Here is an 18,414-nt window from a genome sequence, read left to right on the forward strand (position 1 = left end):
ATTTTTGTGTACAACGTAATTTTGGTTGCACGCTGCATTATTTTTTAAAAACCTTTTGATTCTCGTGTTTTCTTTCTTTGTTGGACAAGTTGGAGGTGATCACTGCAAGATAAAACAGGTGGATAGTGATCACCGCCAACTTGTCCAACAAAGAAAGAAAACATGAGAATCAAAAGGTTTTTAAAAAATAATGCAGATCACAAGACACGTGATTTTGCACATTTTAATCATGTATTTTGGCCATGTGAAACATGAAGTCTTGTAACATTTTTATGGTGTAATGTGTGTAGAGTCCGATGTTATCTTATGTTACAACATGTGGTAAACATCAATCATACATGTGATCATATTTGTCACGTGGAAAACATGGGAAACTTTTGCATTTTTTCTCTTATGCAACACACATGCAACAACATAAACAACAAAACTGTTTGCAAACAGACATCAAAATCTCAACATACTTTGTTGCTGCATGTAGCACCCCTGCTACATTCAAACTTTTGCTCAACATTTATGCAATTAAGTTCATCAAACATTAGTGCCAATATCCACGGTTATTGGATAAATTATGCATAAAGGTCTTTAACCTGCTCTTTTAACACAAAGAAACATGATTGAAATAAGATAATGCCTTTGCATGCATGTGTGATGAATATTGAGGCAATTATGTGTTTTATGTTTGTTTTTTGGATGTATTGAATCAATTGTGAATTCTGGCAATGTGATCAGGATTTTGCTGACTCAATAGTAGCCAGGGTTTCTCAGTGTACTTAATAAGGCCATTAAGAAAATGCTCCCTGGAACACCGTCTGAATAAGCCCTGAGGCTTTGACTTCCACTAATCATCTTAGGCAAAGCATGGCTCCCAATGTGCCTGCATGGGAACACCTGTACTGGGCCACGGCAAATGCATGGTGGTCATCATCTTAATCTTTCTCATTATCATCATGCAATGCGCAGAAATAAATAAGCTTATTATGTTGCTCCAACAAAACTGGAGACACTGCAGATGCAAAGCAAGGAAAACATTTTCGTTTAATGCAAATCATTTAAAATGAAGTGTTGAAGCCGTTTATCTTTTCATGTGAATCCCTCCACAGGGTTGCAAATTGTCCTCATTAGATCGAAAAAAAAACAGAGGCTGGTAAAACACAGAATATATGCAAAACCGTGTTTAGAGAAAGAAAATGTTTAAACAAGAATTTGAGCAGGTATAAGCTGAGAACACAATCGCTGCTGTGTTGTTTGTGCAGCTCTGTTGTTGCGCAAACAGCTGCAAATAATCCATTTTAGTTTTTTAAATGATAACGCTTTAAATGTTGGTTTTTTTTCCCCATTATAAAATGTCACAACCTCTAATGCATTATATTTTTCTGTAATTTAAATTATTATCCAGATAAAATAAAGCAATGAAGAGAGGGGAATACAGCAAATACAGTCAAATGCAGGCACTAATTAGTGTGTTTTAAGTGTTTATAGTTGGGACCAAAATGTCAGAAAACACTTCAGTGTTTAATCAACTTCTCGTGTTCCTGAGACGTCTACAGAATATCATAAAGTATTTACTGCACTGCCACTGTTTAATACCACTAATTGCGTTCACATTATGACTGTGTTGAGATAAATTGAAGACGACCAACAACTTCTGTGTACATTTTTTACATACTAATCGCCACTCAGGTGCCGGGGCTCCTGTTGCCAGGACAACGCGGCTCCCCCATTGGCCGCGGCCGCCTCACGTGACGCACAAGCCTTGACGTCACGGCTAGAGACCGCAGGGCTAAGCAGAGACTGTGCAGCGTCTCGGGAAAAAAGCCTGGTGGAGTTTGGACCGAGAGCAGCCGGGAAACTTCAGCTCCTGTCGTGGTGTTGCTCCCTGCTTACCGAACTCCCCTGAAACTTTTACCGTCCTCGCCTGTGACAAGACAGCCAATGGACTACTAAGGGCACTTTTAACAAGCCCTCCGACAGCGACTTGAAAGCGAGGTAAGTTGTCGCTCGTTGCGCGTCCCCTCCCTCCCTCCCTCCACAGTTTGCCCACTTCCTGATACTTTTAATTTTCTCTTCAGTTCAGGTGAGATGAGTTTGAAAGAAGTGTCTTTGCAGCTTTTACACTTGTTTCCAGCGCTCTTATTCGGGCTGGATTAAATTACACGAACCGCAGCTTTTCACGCATTTTCTTCTAATCAACTTTGCAGCGTTAGACGATGCCTGCAGCGGATAAAGCTTTACCTACATTTCTTAATCGGATGAAGCTGCCGCTTCTTTGTCCTACACGAGCCCTCAGAGGATCCGGAGAGGTGCTCGTTGTCTCCTCACTTCGATGAAGCATGAGTGAGAACAGGAAGTGAGGAGAAAAAAAAAAAAAAAAGTCCTGCTACGCCACAGAGGGCTGAGTGAGGCAGGGTATCTGCTTTCAGCAAACACATCAGTCAGTCTGTTGATTAAAGCAGGAGGAGGAGGAGGAGGAGGAGGATGAAGGGGCTTTATTGGTCTGCTGCTGCTTCCCCTCAGCAGCTGAGTGGAAATGTTTGTGACGTCTAGTCAGCGTGTTGTATCAAAGAGTTGTATTTTATTTTTTATTTTATTTTGTTTACTTTGATGAGTTTTGCCATCTTTAGTGCCATGACGTCTTTACAAGAGCCTCAAAAAGTCAGAAACAAAACATTTAGGTGAAGGCAATGTTATAAGAAGTTAAAATAGTATATTAAGTAGTTTAAAACAAAATTGTTTGATCTATAATTAATCTATATATAAAATTTAAGCCTGCAAATAACCACTATTTTCATGAGCAATTATTTTCTTGATTATTTCAGGGGTTTCCCCGCCGTTATAATACTTAAGTGCTGCACCTAAGCCACAATAGTTTCACAATAAGCTTTACAGTGTTTGGTAATTATTATTGTCTTCAAGACAGACGGCGCATTTTTAAATGAACATTGTAATGACAATAGTCCAAAGTTATGTGGAAATGCACGGTTTCTACTCAAATAACTGCGTATTGTCTCCCACTGATACCACATTGTACCTAAGCCCTCCAGAAACCAGAGAACTCTGTAATTGATCAGCTGTTTTGTCTTTAAAACGTCAGAAAATCATGAAAAACGTGTTTCCCAATGGCCAAACTGCAGCCTACAATGTCTTGTTTTGTCCCGGCTAACAGCCCACAACCAAAAGATATTTAATTCATCATAGAGGACAAAAGGAGTCAGAAGGTATTCACATTTAGGAAGCTGGAATCGGAGACTTTTTTCATGCTAGTCGATTATCAAAATAGTTGGTGATTAATTTTCTCTCGATACAGTAATCTGTTAATTGAATGAAGGTTGCAGCTAAAGATGTCAAACATTTGTTTGTCCAGCGTCTCATGTGAGACTTGACTCTGTTCAACAGTATATATGAAAATACTTGACTGGAGCCTGTTTGTTTCCACCAGACAAAAAAAGGAGCAAAAGTTGGACTGAGGATTAAACAAGCCTGAAGACGACCTTCTTGCCTCGCGAAGTGGCCTGTAGAGTTAAGAGTCTTCTCTCGGCCCTCTGCAAATGTGATTTTTTTTTTTTTCTGGCTGGTGGCTTCGTGGTAATTGAATGGATTTTGGTTTGATGTGGGATGTAAAGAGGTAACGATCATGGCTGAATTTCCTCTGGCGGTTCCAGTGAAATGTTCACGAGGTGATCGGAGAGGTCGGGGTGTTAAAAAGAAACGGTAACGGACACAAAAACAGACTAATGTTACACTGACGAGAGAACCTGAAGTTCACTTATCCAGATGAAACATTTTAGGAAACGAGAGAAAAGCGCTTCAGTCACACAGAGAGGGCAGAAAAATAACAGAGACTCGTCGAGGCTGCCAAGCTTTGGATTTGATTTTAATAATTCAACAACTCGAGCAGCCAACGCAACATAACGAGAAAATGGAAAGACCTGCGGAGGTGTTGACACGAGGGTGGAGTCCAGATAATAACCCCCTTGGTGTGAAAAGCATCTCTCCAAACATTTCAAGATGCTGAACTCTTCACGAATGTCTGCTAAATTTGAACAGATGTTCTATTTTTGTCGGCGTGGGTGTCTTGTGGGTTCGTTTCGGGCCAGACCGGCCACACTGGCGGCGTCGCCTGTAGTTGGGCTCGTCCAGGCTGCAGTCGGCGCGCTCTGGAATTGAATTAGACCTCTTTAGAGAGCGCGGATGGGGAGAGTGATTGGGTAAAAGCAAGGATGAGGAGAGCATTAAACCGAGGGAGGGAAGAGCGGGAGAGAGCTTTAGACGGCGAGATAAGGAAAGAGGCAGAATATTATCCGGCACACAGATTATGTGTCGGATAGAAAGCCTCATTTCTCCCATGCTGTGATGTATCTCAGGCAGAGAGGGATGGGAGTTGTTTATTCATCAGACAGATTGGCATTTCCATTTCTGTAGCTTTTGTCTTGACAACAGACCGTTTCAGAGAGGCACATTTAGATATTCAGTGAAAACAAACAGCACTCTCCTCGTGCATCAGGGACAATTTGCTGCAAGTGCCTGTCCAGTCGTCTGTCTGCTGCAGCTCCGCCTGCCATCTTGCAGTCGTTGTCAGTCAGTGACACTTTTTTTTTTTTTTTATTATCTTGTTCTTATTCTCTCCCTCATAATGGCTTCAGTGTCATGATTGTGGTTTTGTGCAGCGCCTTGACGCACGTTGCTCTCCGGCTCACAATGGGAGCTCATGTGTGCTGCATTATGATGGAGTTGCTCTTGCGGTTTTCTCAGTTGCAGGATTGATAGGAGTTTTTGTAACATTTGAGAGAAGAGGAGAGCTGGTTTAAAACGGTATCAGGCAAAGTGCGTCAGAAGGCTGTAATTCATGTAAATGGTGTTTTAAGACTGCTGGAAAACGAACAAAATACCACTTTAATGTCAAGAAACACAAAATCCTGTTCGTTGTACGAGTGTTTTGAGTCGTGTTCATTTTTCACTGTTGTCCATTTGAAATGACACGTACAGATATTAACCAAAGTCTCATTCATTTAAACATTAGGCGGTGTAAGAAGACGCAGCTATTTTTTTTTTTTTTAGAGCTGTTTGTGTTTGTATTTGACCTTTGACCTTAGTTTGATGTGAAACTGTCATGTTTGCCAAAAACTGGATTTAGGCTGCAACAAATGATGTTTTTCATAGGAGACCAATCTGCTGATCATCTTCAGCATTTAGCCGCAGAGACAGCGCTGCAAAATAGTGGTGTCTTCAAATCACATAGGTTTAGTATTAGGGATGGGCATTTTAGGAAAAAAAAAACGATTCTGGTTTTATGGGGAACGATTTGACTATTATTTGATGTTCTTTTTAAATTAGATTTTTTTTTTTTAAATGATTAAATGACTACTAACCATCCAAATTTAGTATCATTTGAATTTGTCAGTTACCAAAATAATTGCTAATTAATCACCAAAAGGGACCATGTTTCAGTCTCGAGTCTGTTCACTCGGCTGTCTTGCAACCAACCAAAGAAATAGGACTGTGCATGAAAGTGGCCTTTCATTTATTTGCATGTAATTGAAACACCAAGTCAGTTCAGGTTACACTGTATAATATTTACTCTTATCTCACTTTTGAAACCCTTTTTACTCAAATTTGCTGACGCGCTCGCCTTTGATTCACTGACCGAAGCGGTGGGAGACCTGCTGCCGCAGACGTCTACCTCCTCAGATTCTGGTACCGGTTGGACCTGGAGGGCTCCAGCTCTGACATTACACTAAATAACACAGTAGATAGGGTTGCAGTCAGACACTTGAGGGGCCACCGAAGCACGCTACGTTGAACACACGCTGTCAAAGTAGTTGTAATGTGAGCGTGCGCGTTGCCAAAGTTATGCAGCAGCGTTCGATGGTGGTGTGACATGTCCTGCTGATTTAGACATGTGATCGCAAGCGGGTGGGAGTCAGAAGACATTTTTAGATGATCCGAGACAGATGCTGGTCATCAGTTTTGGATTTCGTAAAATCTGAGCCGACGTGGCAAAGCGACAGATCAACAAGCCGTTCACTTCTGGTTTTATGAGGGTTTTTTTAAAAGTTTTTTTTTCTAACCTCATTTACTGTGAGATTTATGCACTCAGCTGCCTGGAACTAAGTTTCTGTTGGTTTGAGTTGAAACCGCCCCAACGGGACTTTGATGCGCTCTTTGCTCGCATGCAGCAGAAGATGCACTCTTAAGTGAGGTAAAGTAAGTGGTCATTAGTTGAAGGTCTTTAATATGCAGTAGTTCCTGTTTTTTTTTTTTTGTATTTAACCGCACTGTAGGACCTCTGATGTCGGATGTTTTGACTGAAATTTTAGAGGCTGTGCTTGTAAACGAGGCTTTTAATGCATCTGCTGTTTGCTGCCGTGGTTCATTTTCAGGCGACCAATGTCAGTCAGGTCATCTGCATCAAAATAAACTCGCAGGGAGGATGAAATGGGTTTTTGAAGGACGTAAAACAAAACGCATACCAAGCCTGCCAGCTGCTTGAAAATCATACGATGTTTCCCTCCCATTTCCCAAATATGAGCTACTGCATCCTTTTGGCACGTCTGCTGCAGAAATCAGACATTTCATTTTGTGTGTTTTTTCAAGCTTCAGTAAATTCCTTCCTACACGTCATGGTTGCGACATCCGTTGAGTGTGAAACACATCTACCTTCACTAAAATATTTGGTAATTTGCGCTCTAAAGTGATGACGTTACGGGCGTAAGCGGCGTACAACCACATTATTGTACATTAACAACACATTTAAGGACACTCCACCAGGCAGGAGAGATAAAAGTTTGAGACAATGATGTCGCATCAAACGCACGTGATTAGATTAGACTTTATTAATCCCACAGTGGGGAAATTTGGTCGTCACGGCAGCATGTAGACGGTATGAACAAATTTACAAATACGTATGAAATAAACTAAATAAGATAGATACAAAATAATTATTTTAGAAAAAAATAACGGCATTAAAAGAATAAATACGCACACAGAGACTCTATACACAAAAACAAATAAAGATCAATAAATACTGTGGCTTGACTAATCAACGCTGAACTCCTGCAAACACATACGAGGCAAAACAAACTTATTGATAAATTCCTCAATTGATTGGCAGAAAGAAACGAGAGTAGTTGTGATGATGCAGTTCTTTAAATTATGTGTCTTTGTGCTGAAAATAAAAATCACACTTTGAAATGAACCGCAGCCTCGGGTCTTTCACACGCGTCCACGGCTGAGCTTGTCTAATCTGAGGTGGGAAAAGTTATTTAAATTTTCTAATCGCAGCTAGAATGAAGTATAATTTAAATCTGTGGCTGAATATCAGATTGCAGATCTCGCAGGTCTAATAATTGCTTCCCTGTCAGCTGGAGAATGGCGTCCTTCGGCTCTGCAGGCTGATCACAGATGCGTCATATCTCATCATGAATGCATCCTTCATTAACTCGCTGTCTATGATCGGGTCTCTTTCGGTCGCTCGGGCTCGCCGTCGGCCTCCCTCAGCGCCCCCCTGGTCCTGGATTATCTGTGGGACTCTTGGGTTAAGATTTACATGCAGGATATAAATGGAGAGTTGTGGCTGTCGCGTAAGAGTGGGCAACAAGATGTTCTGGGATGAATGGCGTGTGGAAGGCCACCAACTCGGAAGAGCTCGGCTGGAGCACAGCTCAAAAACATAGTTGAGGTTGCTTGTTTGTTTGTGGTCGGTCGCAGTAAAGTAGCACTTTATAATGTTGATTCAAAATAAAAACAAAATAACCTCATAGTTTTCAGTGATTGTTTAGGCGGACTATTGAACCTCAATAGTCTTAACTGCTGAGAGTTGGCATCAAGTCCAAATTTAATTACAAAAATTAAGAAAATGAGTGATTATTCCCATTTTTGCACCTGGAAACAGAATTTGTTCCTTTTTCTTATTAAAACTTCAGTAATTAATGGATAATTAAATGGTTGTTTATAGAGAAATTAACGGATTGACTTCATTTATTACTTGAAACGCAATTTAAATCAGCTACTGGACCCGTATATGTTAATTAACCAGAATTCTTCATGTTGCCAAAACACGTTTATATACCCCCACATTTTTTTGATTTGTCAGAAGTGAAACTGGGGTATTGTATTGGTACCAATACAAAAATGTTCAATCAATACGTGGCTCCGAATGCTTACCCCCCACCCCCTTTAAGTTCAGTCAAAGGTGATTCACATTTGATGGAAGTTGACTTGATGAAGAAGTTGAAGAGCCTCGCTGAAACTGCTTCATCGATGAGGAGTTACTTTTGTTGATGAAGCAGTTTCCGGAAAGGTTTACTTTGTGCAGTAATGCTTTTAGCAGAACTTCTGTTGTAAAATTTGAATGCAGTGAAATCATGCAAGTTTTGGAAAAATTGCAGCTCCTTCAAATATTGCGGTGATATTAGTTGAAATTGCATTCATTATTGTGATTTCCTGAATGGATTGAGTCAACGTTTTGGTGCATTTTCAAAGAAAAAGTACTCAACAATCATTTATTGTATCGTTTTTTTTTTTTTTTTTTTTTTAAATGTGACTATTTGTTACTTTTGTCTTAGTTAAACATGTCTGAAAGCCCAGCAGGATAGCAGCACAGGCTGAGGTCAGCGGCTCCATCTCAGGCCTGCTCGTCTCTCAAAAGGTTAAACTAGCGTTTACTCGCCTCTCCCGACCTTACGAGATGGTTCGGGGAGAACTCGGCTCCACCACGTGACCGGTGCGCTTCGACAAAGCCCCAAGTTATGTAACTGCGCCATCACGGGTCTGCCAGCAGCAGCAGGTAAGAGCCTTAACGGTTAATTGTAGTCGGTGACCTCCAGAAATAGTTGAGTTCTTAGGGATGTTCGGTGGAGCTCTGAGCTCTCATCCCATCATTCCTTCTTCTTTTAACATGCACTTAACATTGCCCTTCAGCCAAGAGAAAAGGGGGCCTGTTGTGATGGCAGGAGACACCTAATTGAATTACATTCATTTCACCGTTTTGTCTGAGGTTATTTTTTACCCTTGCATGATGGTACCCACGTGGAGAAATATGAGACATTTTGCACAAGAGCAGTCAAAGCACAGGATTTTTGGCAAACCAAATAATTAAAAACATTTCTTTAGATCCGTTTGCAATTATAAAGTAGTGCTACTAAACATGAGGTGGAGTAGGAGAAAAGTGGCTTCAAAAACGTTTATTCACAATTAATGACTGATTTATATCGTGATGTAGCACATATAATAAATACAGTAATGGCTGTATTATCTTTCTCCCACCTGCAGCCGACTGCTGTCTTTTCGTGGTGTTGCAAAGGAAATACAGGAAAGGACAAGTTTTACTTCTCAAGTAAGCAGGTGTCAGATTGCTGTTCGTCATGTCCCGCTGCATAACCGCTTCTGTTTTGGTAAACCTGACTGAACAAGAAATTCATTTGTGAAAATAGCGGTTTTCTGTGCGTTCAGGATCACCAATGCCTGAACTGAAAACGTGAAGAGTTAATGTCTGAATGAATGCAGTAATGGCTAATGTGGTCACAGGGAATGATCCATTTCTAAAGTTGTTTAGTGGCCCCTCACGGCTGCACAGGTGAGCAGGATTATTAAAGATGATTAGACCTCTGCTCAGGGTGCACTAGATGGGAAGTTGTCAGTACAGGAGGCTCGGTGTTCAAGTTGCTTGGCAACGGCATTAAGGACAGCATCAAGAAGCTGCACGGGCTAACAATTTAGCAAGCAAGCAGGAGGGTAATGTAAGGCAGGAAAAGACGTGGCTTCAAAATTTTCCGAATGTTACGAAGAAAAACCTTTCATGATTGACATTATGATATATTCATTTACCACCCAACGACAAAAAAGAACTATCCTCTGTCATTCCTGAAAACATCAACAAACACATTGCATCTCATGAGCTCTGAGCTTTTAGAAAAGTTGGAGGTTGTGAATAAGACTAGGGGCGTGTTCATATGGACTGCTGTCGTGAACGTGGTGACCACAGGTACCCCATGTCATAGAAGGAAAAGCACGGGTATAAATTATAACATTAACAAGGGTGCCTCAACAGGGCAACATGATCAATATCATTTCTAACACGGGCGCGTTTCTTATTGCAACAAGTCAAATATCTGCTGTGAAAAGGGATACTTGAGGTCATGAAGCTCAACGCAGGAATCGCGAAGGTGTAAAAGTCAACAGGTGCAACTGCAAAGCATCGCGCTGTTGCGGAGAAGTCTAATGTTTCTGTGGTAAATTTACGCACAGCCTTCCCGGAATCAGATTAGTACGCGTCTTTACAGGGTTAATGAACGGACACCGTCAGGCCTCAGCCTCTTTTAATAGCCTCCCTGCCTGTCCCGAGTTATCCCTCTCCGGTCCAGACTGTTTGCTTCGGTCTAATTTATAGACAGACACACCTCCAGTCTGTACGTCACCGGTTCACCTGGGGGCCCCCGCTGTATTGCTGCTGATGGGTTTTTGTTCCAGGAGTGATGAGTCTGTAAACAAGTGATCATCTCCTGTTCCCGCCGCTGCAGCGGTGAGGTGAATTACGGGTAACGGCAGAGAGCACATTGGAGGTGGCTGCCACATTGTTAGAGCTCATTGTTTACTGTGAGTTAATTAAAGGATTATAGCGGGCTGCTTATGGGACATGTGCGAGAGTGACGCGAATGGACACAAAGACGCGGTTCTTAAAAATGTCGTTTTCCAGGATTAATGAAAACGCAGACTGTTTAATTCAAACTGTAACGAGTTTACTCAAAATATCAAAACTGCTAAACGAACCCGATAAGCTTCTGCTTCCCGCTGCTTGTGAATTGCTTTCATGTTTTTTTTGTTTTTTTTTATTGAAATGCTTCCTTTTGAGAATTACTGGAGAAGCAGTTTTAATAAGTCACATTAATTTTTTTTTTTTTTGGGGGGGGGGGGTTGTGGGGGAGAGGAGGGGAGGAGGGAGTTACACAACCTTATTCCCTTTTGAGGCAACACACTTTGCCTGCAAGTAAACATGGTGGCATCTCTTTCTCACTCAGCCTTGATCAATTAATGGATCAGCTAAAAGAGAGGACGTCACACAAATCAAATGGGTTGATTTAACTGATCGTTTACACAGTTATATCAATTTAAGACCGTACCTGCGTGAGCTTCACGTGGTCTGCACAATGATCCTGTAATGCTTTACACATGAGCTCAGGCTAAATGTAGTTAGTTCTTGTATTAACATATTTTTCTTTATAGTTTATGAACTAATCCTTTTCATATTTTACATTTGGAGTGCTTAAACAAAGTTCAAATGCCCAAAACACCGGCTGTAAACACAGAGGAGATAGAGCTTTATTTCCCTTCCTGGAACAAAGTTACCTGTGGTGTGATTTGCTTTGGCCTTTCCTGACATTGCTGATTTTATCTGTCATTATCCTCTGCTAAGCTCTCCACAGCTTCCCTCTTGTCTTTAGCTTGAAGAGTTCAGCAGCAGCAGCAGCCAGCAACCAGACAGGGGAGGATGTGCTGAGCACATTAGCAGCAGGGTTGGACGATGAACTGCGGCCTCCGTTCACTCTTGAAACTCCTCGTTCTCTTTTCTGCAGCGAGTTATTCGCCGTGGAGGAGTGTTGGGTTGCATGCTTTTTTCTCTTTTTTTTTTTTTTTTTCTCTCTGCAACAACCCCAGTTTACACGCGAGATTGTAAAACGCCATCAAATGCGTCGATACAATTTAAACACGGTCAACGAACCGTCTCGACCATGAAAAACGGAGGATGTTGACGAACGAGCCTCAGAGTTCCTGCAGGAAGTGGAAAATGCATCTGCAGAGATGCATGCACATGCATATCGGCACACCCGCGTTATCAACAGGTGTGGTTGAGCGTCTGCATTGAAAACATTTGGTGGTCTCGTGCTGCGGGTGCACGGCAGACTGAACATGTGTGCACAAGACCGCATGCTGAGCTTATCTCCGTGTTTGTCTTTTTATATCGTTATCGCTGCCGTGATGACGTTCACTTGCTTTTAGTCATGAAACTGAAAGAAAAAGATAAAAACCATGCAAGATAAGTGAACTTGTACGCAAACACCTTAAAACATCAACTAAATTATCCAGTAAAAAAAAAAAAAAAAACAGGAAAGTGGGTGAAATGAAAGCAAATATGAACATAATCGGTGACAGGAGATTAAATATGATTCATTAAATGGATAATTTAAAAGAAAAAGAAACAAAACACATCCCACTGTTTGTATTGAATCGCAGTGGTGCTTGGAATTTTGTGAACTTGCCATCGTTGAGCGGTCAAAGTACGTGAACCTCCAGGATTAGCAGGTAAGTTGAAGTCGCGTGTTTTAGTCAAAGGGATGATGATCAGGTGTTAGTGGGCACCTTGTTGGATTTTCTTTAAAGAAGAGGAATCTCATCGATGTCCGAGCTTCAAAACACATTTATGGAAGTGATTCATGGTATGAAAAGCTGAGATTTCTGAGGATCTCTGAAAAAGAGTTGTTGATGCTCATGAGGCTAGAAAAGGTTACAAAACCATCTTTTTAAAGAGTTTGAACTCCACCAATCCACAGTCAGATTGTTGTACAAATGGAGGAAATTCAAGACCGTGGTTATCCTCCCCAGGAGTGTCCGACCAAAAGAGATCGCTCAAAGACCTACAGCTGTAGTAATAAAAACTAAAGGCGTCCCTTATGTCGGCGAATGTAAATGTAATGAGTCCACAATGAAAAACAATGTTGTGCATGGCAGGGCTATAAGGAGAAAGTCATGGCTCTCCTATAGTAAAACCTCTGCTCGTCTGCAGTTCACCAAAGGTCAAGTGAACAAAGGAGGCTATTGGAAAGATGTTTTGTGGACAGACGAGCCCAAAATTGAACTTTATGGGGAAAAGAAAACACTACGCTCCAGCACAAGAACCTTAATCCATCTGTGAAACATGGTGGTTGGGGGGTATCATAATCTGATCAGTGATGGAACCAGGAACTCTGAATTAGACCCTTTAATTCTGAAGATAAATGTCGGGACGTCTTGTCTGTGAACTGAATTTCAATCCAACAGAATATTGCGGAAGGACATTTAGTTGCAGTTGCACAAGGAGGTCTCACCAGATACTGAAATTAAAGGTTCACCTACTTTTGCCACTACACATATAATGTGTATGTAAAATTGGATGATTTTTCTTCATAATTAAATGTCCATGATCATTTTTTTTTTTATCTCATTTATTTAATTGGGTTTTCTTTCACTACTTTTAGGACTTGTGTGATAATCCGATGATGTTTTAGGTGATGTTGATGCAGAACTGTGGAAACTTCTGAAGGGTTCTCAAACTTCCAAGCACCTCTGCACGTAGGAGTTTTATATTTTCAGCTGCTGGTCACACAATCTGCCAACGTTTAGTAAGAGCTCCTTGTGATATAAGCAGCTCAAGTCCACATAATGTCCAGGTACTCTTACATCCCAAAACCCTCCTCGCTCACGTCAACCTCATCTTTGGAAGCAGCGCACTCTCAGGATAAACTCCGATAAACGCGCTGTACACGACCTTGCACCAAACAGCAGAAACGACCAATTAGGTGGTGAACACGTTGAAGCATTTAGTAGCTCCAGAACCAGATGGAGCTGGTGATCAAAACACGGCGCAAACGGCAATTGCTCACTCACCTATTCGGCATTCCTACAACTGCAGCCTAAGTGCTTTTAATGTGTGAAAGGGCATCAAGACTGTTCTTTTTTTTTTTTTTATTGCTGCATCGGTCCTCCTAACGACCTTTTTCTGTCCCTCTCTTTGTGTCCTCCTTTCTCCACTGTCAGCAGTCTAAAGCGCCACTGCCCTCACATCAAGCACAGCCTCAACAGAAGCAGCGACCATGGGTAAACAGAACAGCAAGCTCCGTCCCGACGTCATGCAAGACCTGATGGACAACACGGACTTCACCGAGCACGAGATCACAGAGTGGTACAAGGGCTTCTTGCGGGACTGCCCCAGCGGCGCGCTCTCCATGGAGGAGTTCAAGAAGATCTACGCCAACTTCTTCCCGTATGGCGACGCCTCCAAGTTCGCCGAACACGTCTTCCGCACGTTCGACGCCAACGGAGACGATACTATAGACTTCAGGGAGTTCATCATCGCCCTGAGCGTCACCTCGCGCGGTCGGCTGGACCAGAAGCTGAAGTGGGCGTTCAGTATGTACGACCTGGATGGGAATGGATACATTAGCAAGGCAGAGATGCTGGAGATTGTCACGGTAGGTCGGCTGTGGTGATCTTCGCTTTCGTCTCGCTCCCTTCCCTGTCTAGTTCCCTCCATCCTCTGTTTCTGAACCAGTCTGACTTCCTGCTTCACTAGCTTTATATAGCCCTCCGTCCCTCAGTGGAAGTTACACGCCGTCGTGGTATCACCATGTTCTGCGTCCTAAAACTGCTCCTGCGGTGGAGCAACGTTTTTGCTCAGCCATCCGTCCCAGCTGCTACATCATATGTCCATCTGCTTCTGCAGCATTTGACTGCCCACAGCAGGAAAACCAGCCGCTGTGTAATTTTAGAAACCAGCAGTTCCTCCGACTTCTCTAAATAAGACGCGGTGTATTTCTAGAAGGGAGCGGTCCTCCTCTGATCCTCATATTGACTCAGCCCTGCATCCAGCAGCTGTGCAGCTCCGGGAGGAGACGCGCCCCCCATCTCCCTATTGGACGAATGCTTCAGACTTCTGTCACACACACACACCACCCATCAATCACATCCACATGTTGTTACATCACACCTCATGGTGCTAAATTGAGCAGAGCGTCGATGATTGTGTAATCACATTCTCCAAGTGTGTGTAGAGATGCTCCGACATATTGATAACTAACCAATAATCCAATACAAAGCCACATTTAATGATTATTATTAGTGTTGATTAATCAATTTTTACATGAATCAATACAATATTTAGTCAGCTATATGTCATAAAGTTCTTATTTAAATTTCTTACTAACATTTTAAAAACATCCAGTAAACACTGATATTAAACATAGAAAAGCCTCAAATCTTTTTTGGATTCATCTTCTATTTAAAAAAAACAAAAAAAACTGAACTACTTCCTTTTGACATGAATACTTCCTGTTTGTTTCTCTACACTGAAATCGGGCAGCGGAGCCAAAAATAAATGAAAGGAATCCTTTATCTCGCTTCCTCCCAGCAGAGATAAGTTGATTGAGTCGCATAGATGGTTTTTTTCCTGCACTTTGCAGTTGTGCTTCTGGCTGTGATCGGACTGTACGCTTTCTATGGTCGTCATTATCATCAGTGTCAGATGTGACTCAGCGAAACTGTTTCACAGAGATATCCAAAGTCTGTAATACATAACACCCACTCTTATAAAGAGTTACTCTACTCTTGACTTATCTCTACAAAACCGCTTATTTTCCAGATGCAGTCAGGCACATAAGAGCTTTAATTTCCTATTTCTGATAAGTGTCCACATTAAGACTTCTGATCTCCGTCTCTCTGCTGCCCCTGTCTTCAGGCCATTTACAAGATGGTGTCCTCTGTGATGAAGATGCCCGAGGACGAGTCCACACCCGAGAAACGCACAGATAAGATCTTCAGGCAGATGGACACAAATCGAGATGGTAAGACTTCCTCATTGTGTCTTCCTTTCTTTCTTAAACCCGGGGTGGGCAGTTTTCTGGAAACGCCCCCCCCAAAAAAACCAACTCCACCATAATTTGAACGCGCAGCCCTCCTCCTGCAGCTCTCTGCCCTCTGCCCTTCCCGCCACATGATACGCGAGCTTCATATCGACTCTTATCTCCTTTTCGCTCAGGTAAACTGTCCCTGGAGGAGTTTGTTGAAGGAGCGAGGAGCGATCCCTCCATCGTCCGACTGCTCCAGTGTGACCCCAGCAGTGCTGGGCAGTAGAAATCTGGACTTTTCTCACTGCAGTTTGATACATTCAATCCATTATCAGAACGTCCCCATCTGACCCACCTGAGGTTGTTTGACGCGTGGTACCTCGAGCTATTGAGGTACATGAACACGCACGCACACACACACACACACACACACACGCACACACAATATGTAACTGTACATACTACAAATCGTAAAGCCCAATGCATACATAATCTTTCAGATGCACAAACTCTTCATGCGCCTCTATGCCTGCTCAACGGCTATCAGGCAAACACAGGTCGCATACATGGTACAAACATAACTCAATGGACTGAAATCCCATCAAAGACTTGTTAAACACGGAATCAAAGCTGTGCTACCGCTGTCTAAGAGGACGGCCAGCGAAGATAATCCAGCTCATTCATGTGGTACGTCGTTGAGCCGAATCCAAGTTCGCTTCGTTGTTTTTATTCCTTCTATTTGTTATGTTTGAAAGCATTGTTCCTGATTTAATGAGGAATCATGCTTGTTTTGTTCTGTGTGACTGACTCGGGTTGTTGCACGACGACGGACAGATCTCGACTAAATCTAACTCCAACGTTAACACTGGAAGAAATGAGGTGTGAGTCTGGGACTACAAATGTTCTCAGCGTACAGTATAGTTATATAGACAGAAGTTCTGGGAATTGTAGTTTTTAACCATTAAAAAAAAAAAAAATTAGAAGGTATGAAAGATGTATTTTTTTGGTTTTTTTTTTTGTATATTTTGGAGCAACGTTACATCAAAACAAAACTCAAATTTCTTAATGAAGGGGAATATTTGACTACAGATTACGACCATCTGGTTTTTTTGAAAGTGAGTTTTTATGCCAAGTCTACACACAAATATACACACATTTCCCAAAAAATACACACACTAATTTTACACACGTATACATGAACTTGATGTGTGCATATAAACCGAGCTGTGATTCTATTTCTTCAACGATGGTTCAACAAGTGTATAAGGAAAAAGGTAGATGTTCTATGAATATATAGTATGTTCTTATATATTCTTTCACTCCTTTACTTCATGGTAATTTGCTGCAATCGAAGAGTTTCACTTTAAAAAATTTGACATAAATTATTGGAATGTGAACGAAAACGTTTTATTTTTATTTTTCTTGACGAATATGAAAGAAAGTTGTACAGTATATTTACTCGTATTTATGTTAGAGATGTTAAAAAAGGAGAGGACCACATAATGCTATGAATTCTGCTTTGAATATAATTTTCTACGTTAAGTTTATGTCGCTTTTTGAGAGAATAGCTGCCGATCTCAGTTTGATCCCAATTTACCCCACTGACTTTACATTTTGTTGCAAGATGGTAAATGTTTGCAGTCAATTAGTTTGTTCCTAGACTGTGCATGGATTTTTAAACGGCCTCCAAAATGAAAGTGCAACAATAATCTCACATTTTTCTGCAAATGTAACGTCATGTCTCCTGAATGTGCACTTTTTCTTTCATCTGCAACCAATATCAACTGCAGCTGCCATTGTAAGTCAATTTGAAATTAGCAGTGACAATTACAGATATTTTTATGACCATGAAACACAGTAAAGTGACAGATCGATGCACTGGCATCGATTGCGAGTAACGGAAGCATCCACTAGACCTCAGTGTTTTTGCAGGATTTTTAGATAGTTCGTTACTGCCCCCATTTGGGTTGATCTACACCTGCCTGTCCCTACTGATCCAAAACTACATAAGCTTTTTTTTTTTTTTAGCAGTTTTCACATGTCAATAAATGTAAGGAAAAAAAACTTAAAGAAGCTGCGATTAATTCTCTGAGCTTTTTCACATTTCAACGAGGCATTCAGGTATTTCAGTCCCGCATTTCATTTCACTAGCATCTTGTGGTCAAGTGCCAAATATAGATGAATTACATAAAAGAAAGAAAGAACACAGTATTGTATTCATTTATACTGTACAGTTGTGACCTGTCGAACAAAATTTAAAAAAACAACCTTTGTCACTGTATAATTTTGTAGATTTTTGTATTGTTAACTTGCGTTATGTGTTCTGTGTGGGATGTCCATTTTGTTATTCAAATAAAGACAAAATAGGAAAATTGTCCTCTTTTTTTTTTTTATATATATAAACCCAATGACTCATTTAATGACAGTAATTCACCGACGTTTGCAGATGAGGTCAACTAGAATATTTCTACATTTGCCGGGTACAGGCTCCACCACTCGCCTCATAATTAGCCCGTTGTTTTCAGTGAAATGTTGTAGATCTACATGACATTGCGACCTACACGTGACTTATTCTCTCGTGCGTTTATCAGATAAAATCTTGAACTTGTCTAATAGTTCAGACCAAACGTCCGCAAAGCTGACGGCATTCACATCAGCCTCGGCTAAATGCTCATTTTAAATTGTAGTCTGTTCATATTACGTTGGCATGCTGTGAAACCTGTCCACAGGCAGAGACTAAAGTGAGGTCAAAATTTGAGTCCTATTTCTTGGTTTATGAAGCAAATCCCAGCAATATTAGCGTCTGTTCAAGTATATTAGCATG

General features: G+C 41.4%; 1 protein-coding gene across 4 annotated transcripts; it reads left to right on the forward strand.

Moving 5' to 3' along the window:
* The first annotated feature begins 1,769 nt into the window (after positions 1–1,769).
* LOC138620442 (neurocalcin-delta B) lies at positions 1,770–17,857 on the forward strand. Of its 4 annotated transcripts, none has more exons than XM_069697662.1 (4): positions 1,770–1,986; positions 13,786–14,219; positions 15,482–15,587; positions 15,782–17,857. In XM_069697662.1, the coding sequence occupies exons 2-4, from the start codon at positions 13,842–13,844 to the stop codon at positions 15,874–15,876; spliced, it is 579 nt and encodes a 192-aa protein (XP_069553763.1). In that variant the 5' UTR covers positions 1,770–1,986; positions 13,786–13,841; the 3' UTR covers positions 15,877–17,857. The 4 variants fall into 4 exon arrangements, with proteins under 4 accessions (XP_069553763.1, XP_069553771.1, XP_069553780.1 ...); XM_069697670.1 differs by having other exon boundaries at positions 13,789–14,219; XM_069697679.1 differs by lacking the exon at positions 1,770–1,986 and adding an exon at positions 6,126–6,196.
* Positions 17,858–18,414: the final 557 nt, after the last annotated feature.

The sequence above is a fragment of the Brachyistius frenatus genome, unplaced genomic scaffold (genome assembly GCF_029030835.1).
Source record: "Brachyistius frenatus isolate BFR_SWC_R1_liver_20210118 unplaced genomic scaffold, ASM2903083v1 Contig_2, whole genome shotgun sequence".
Taxonomy (NCBI): domain Eukaryota; kingdom Metazoa; phylum Chordata; class Actinopteri; family Embiotocidae; genus Brachyistius; species Brachyistius frenatus.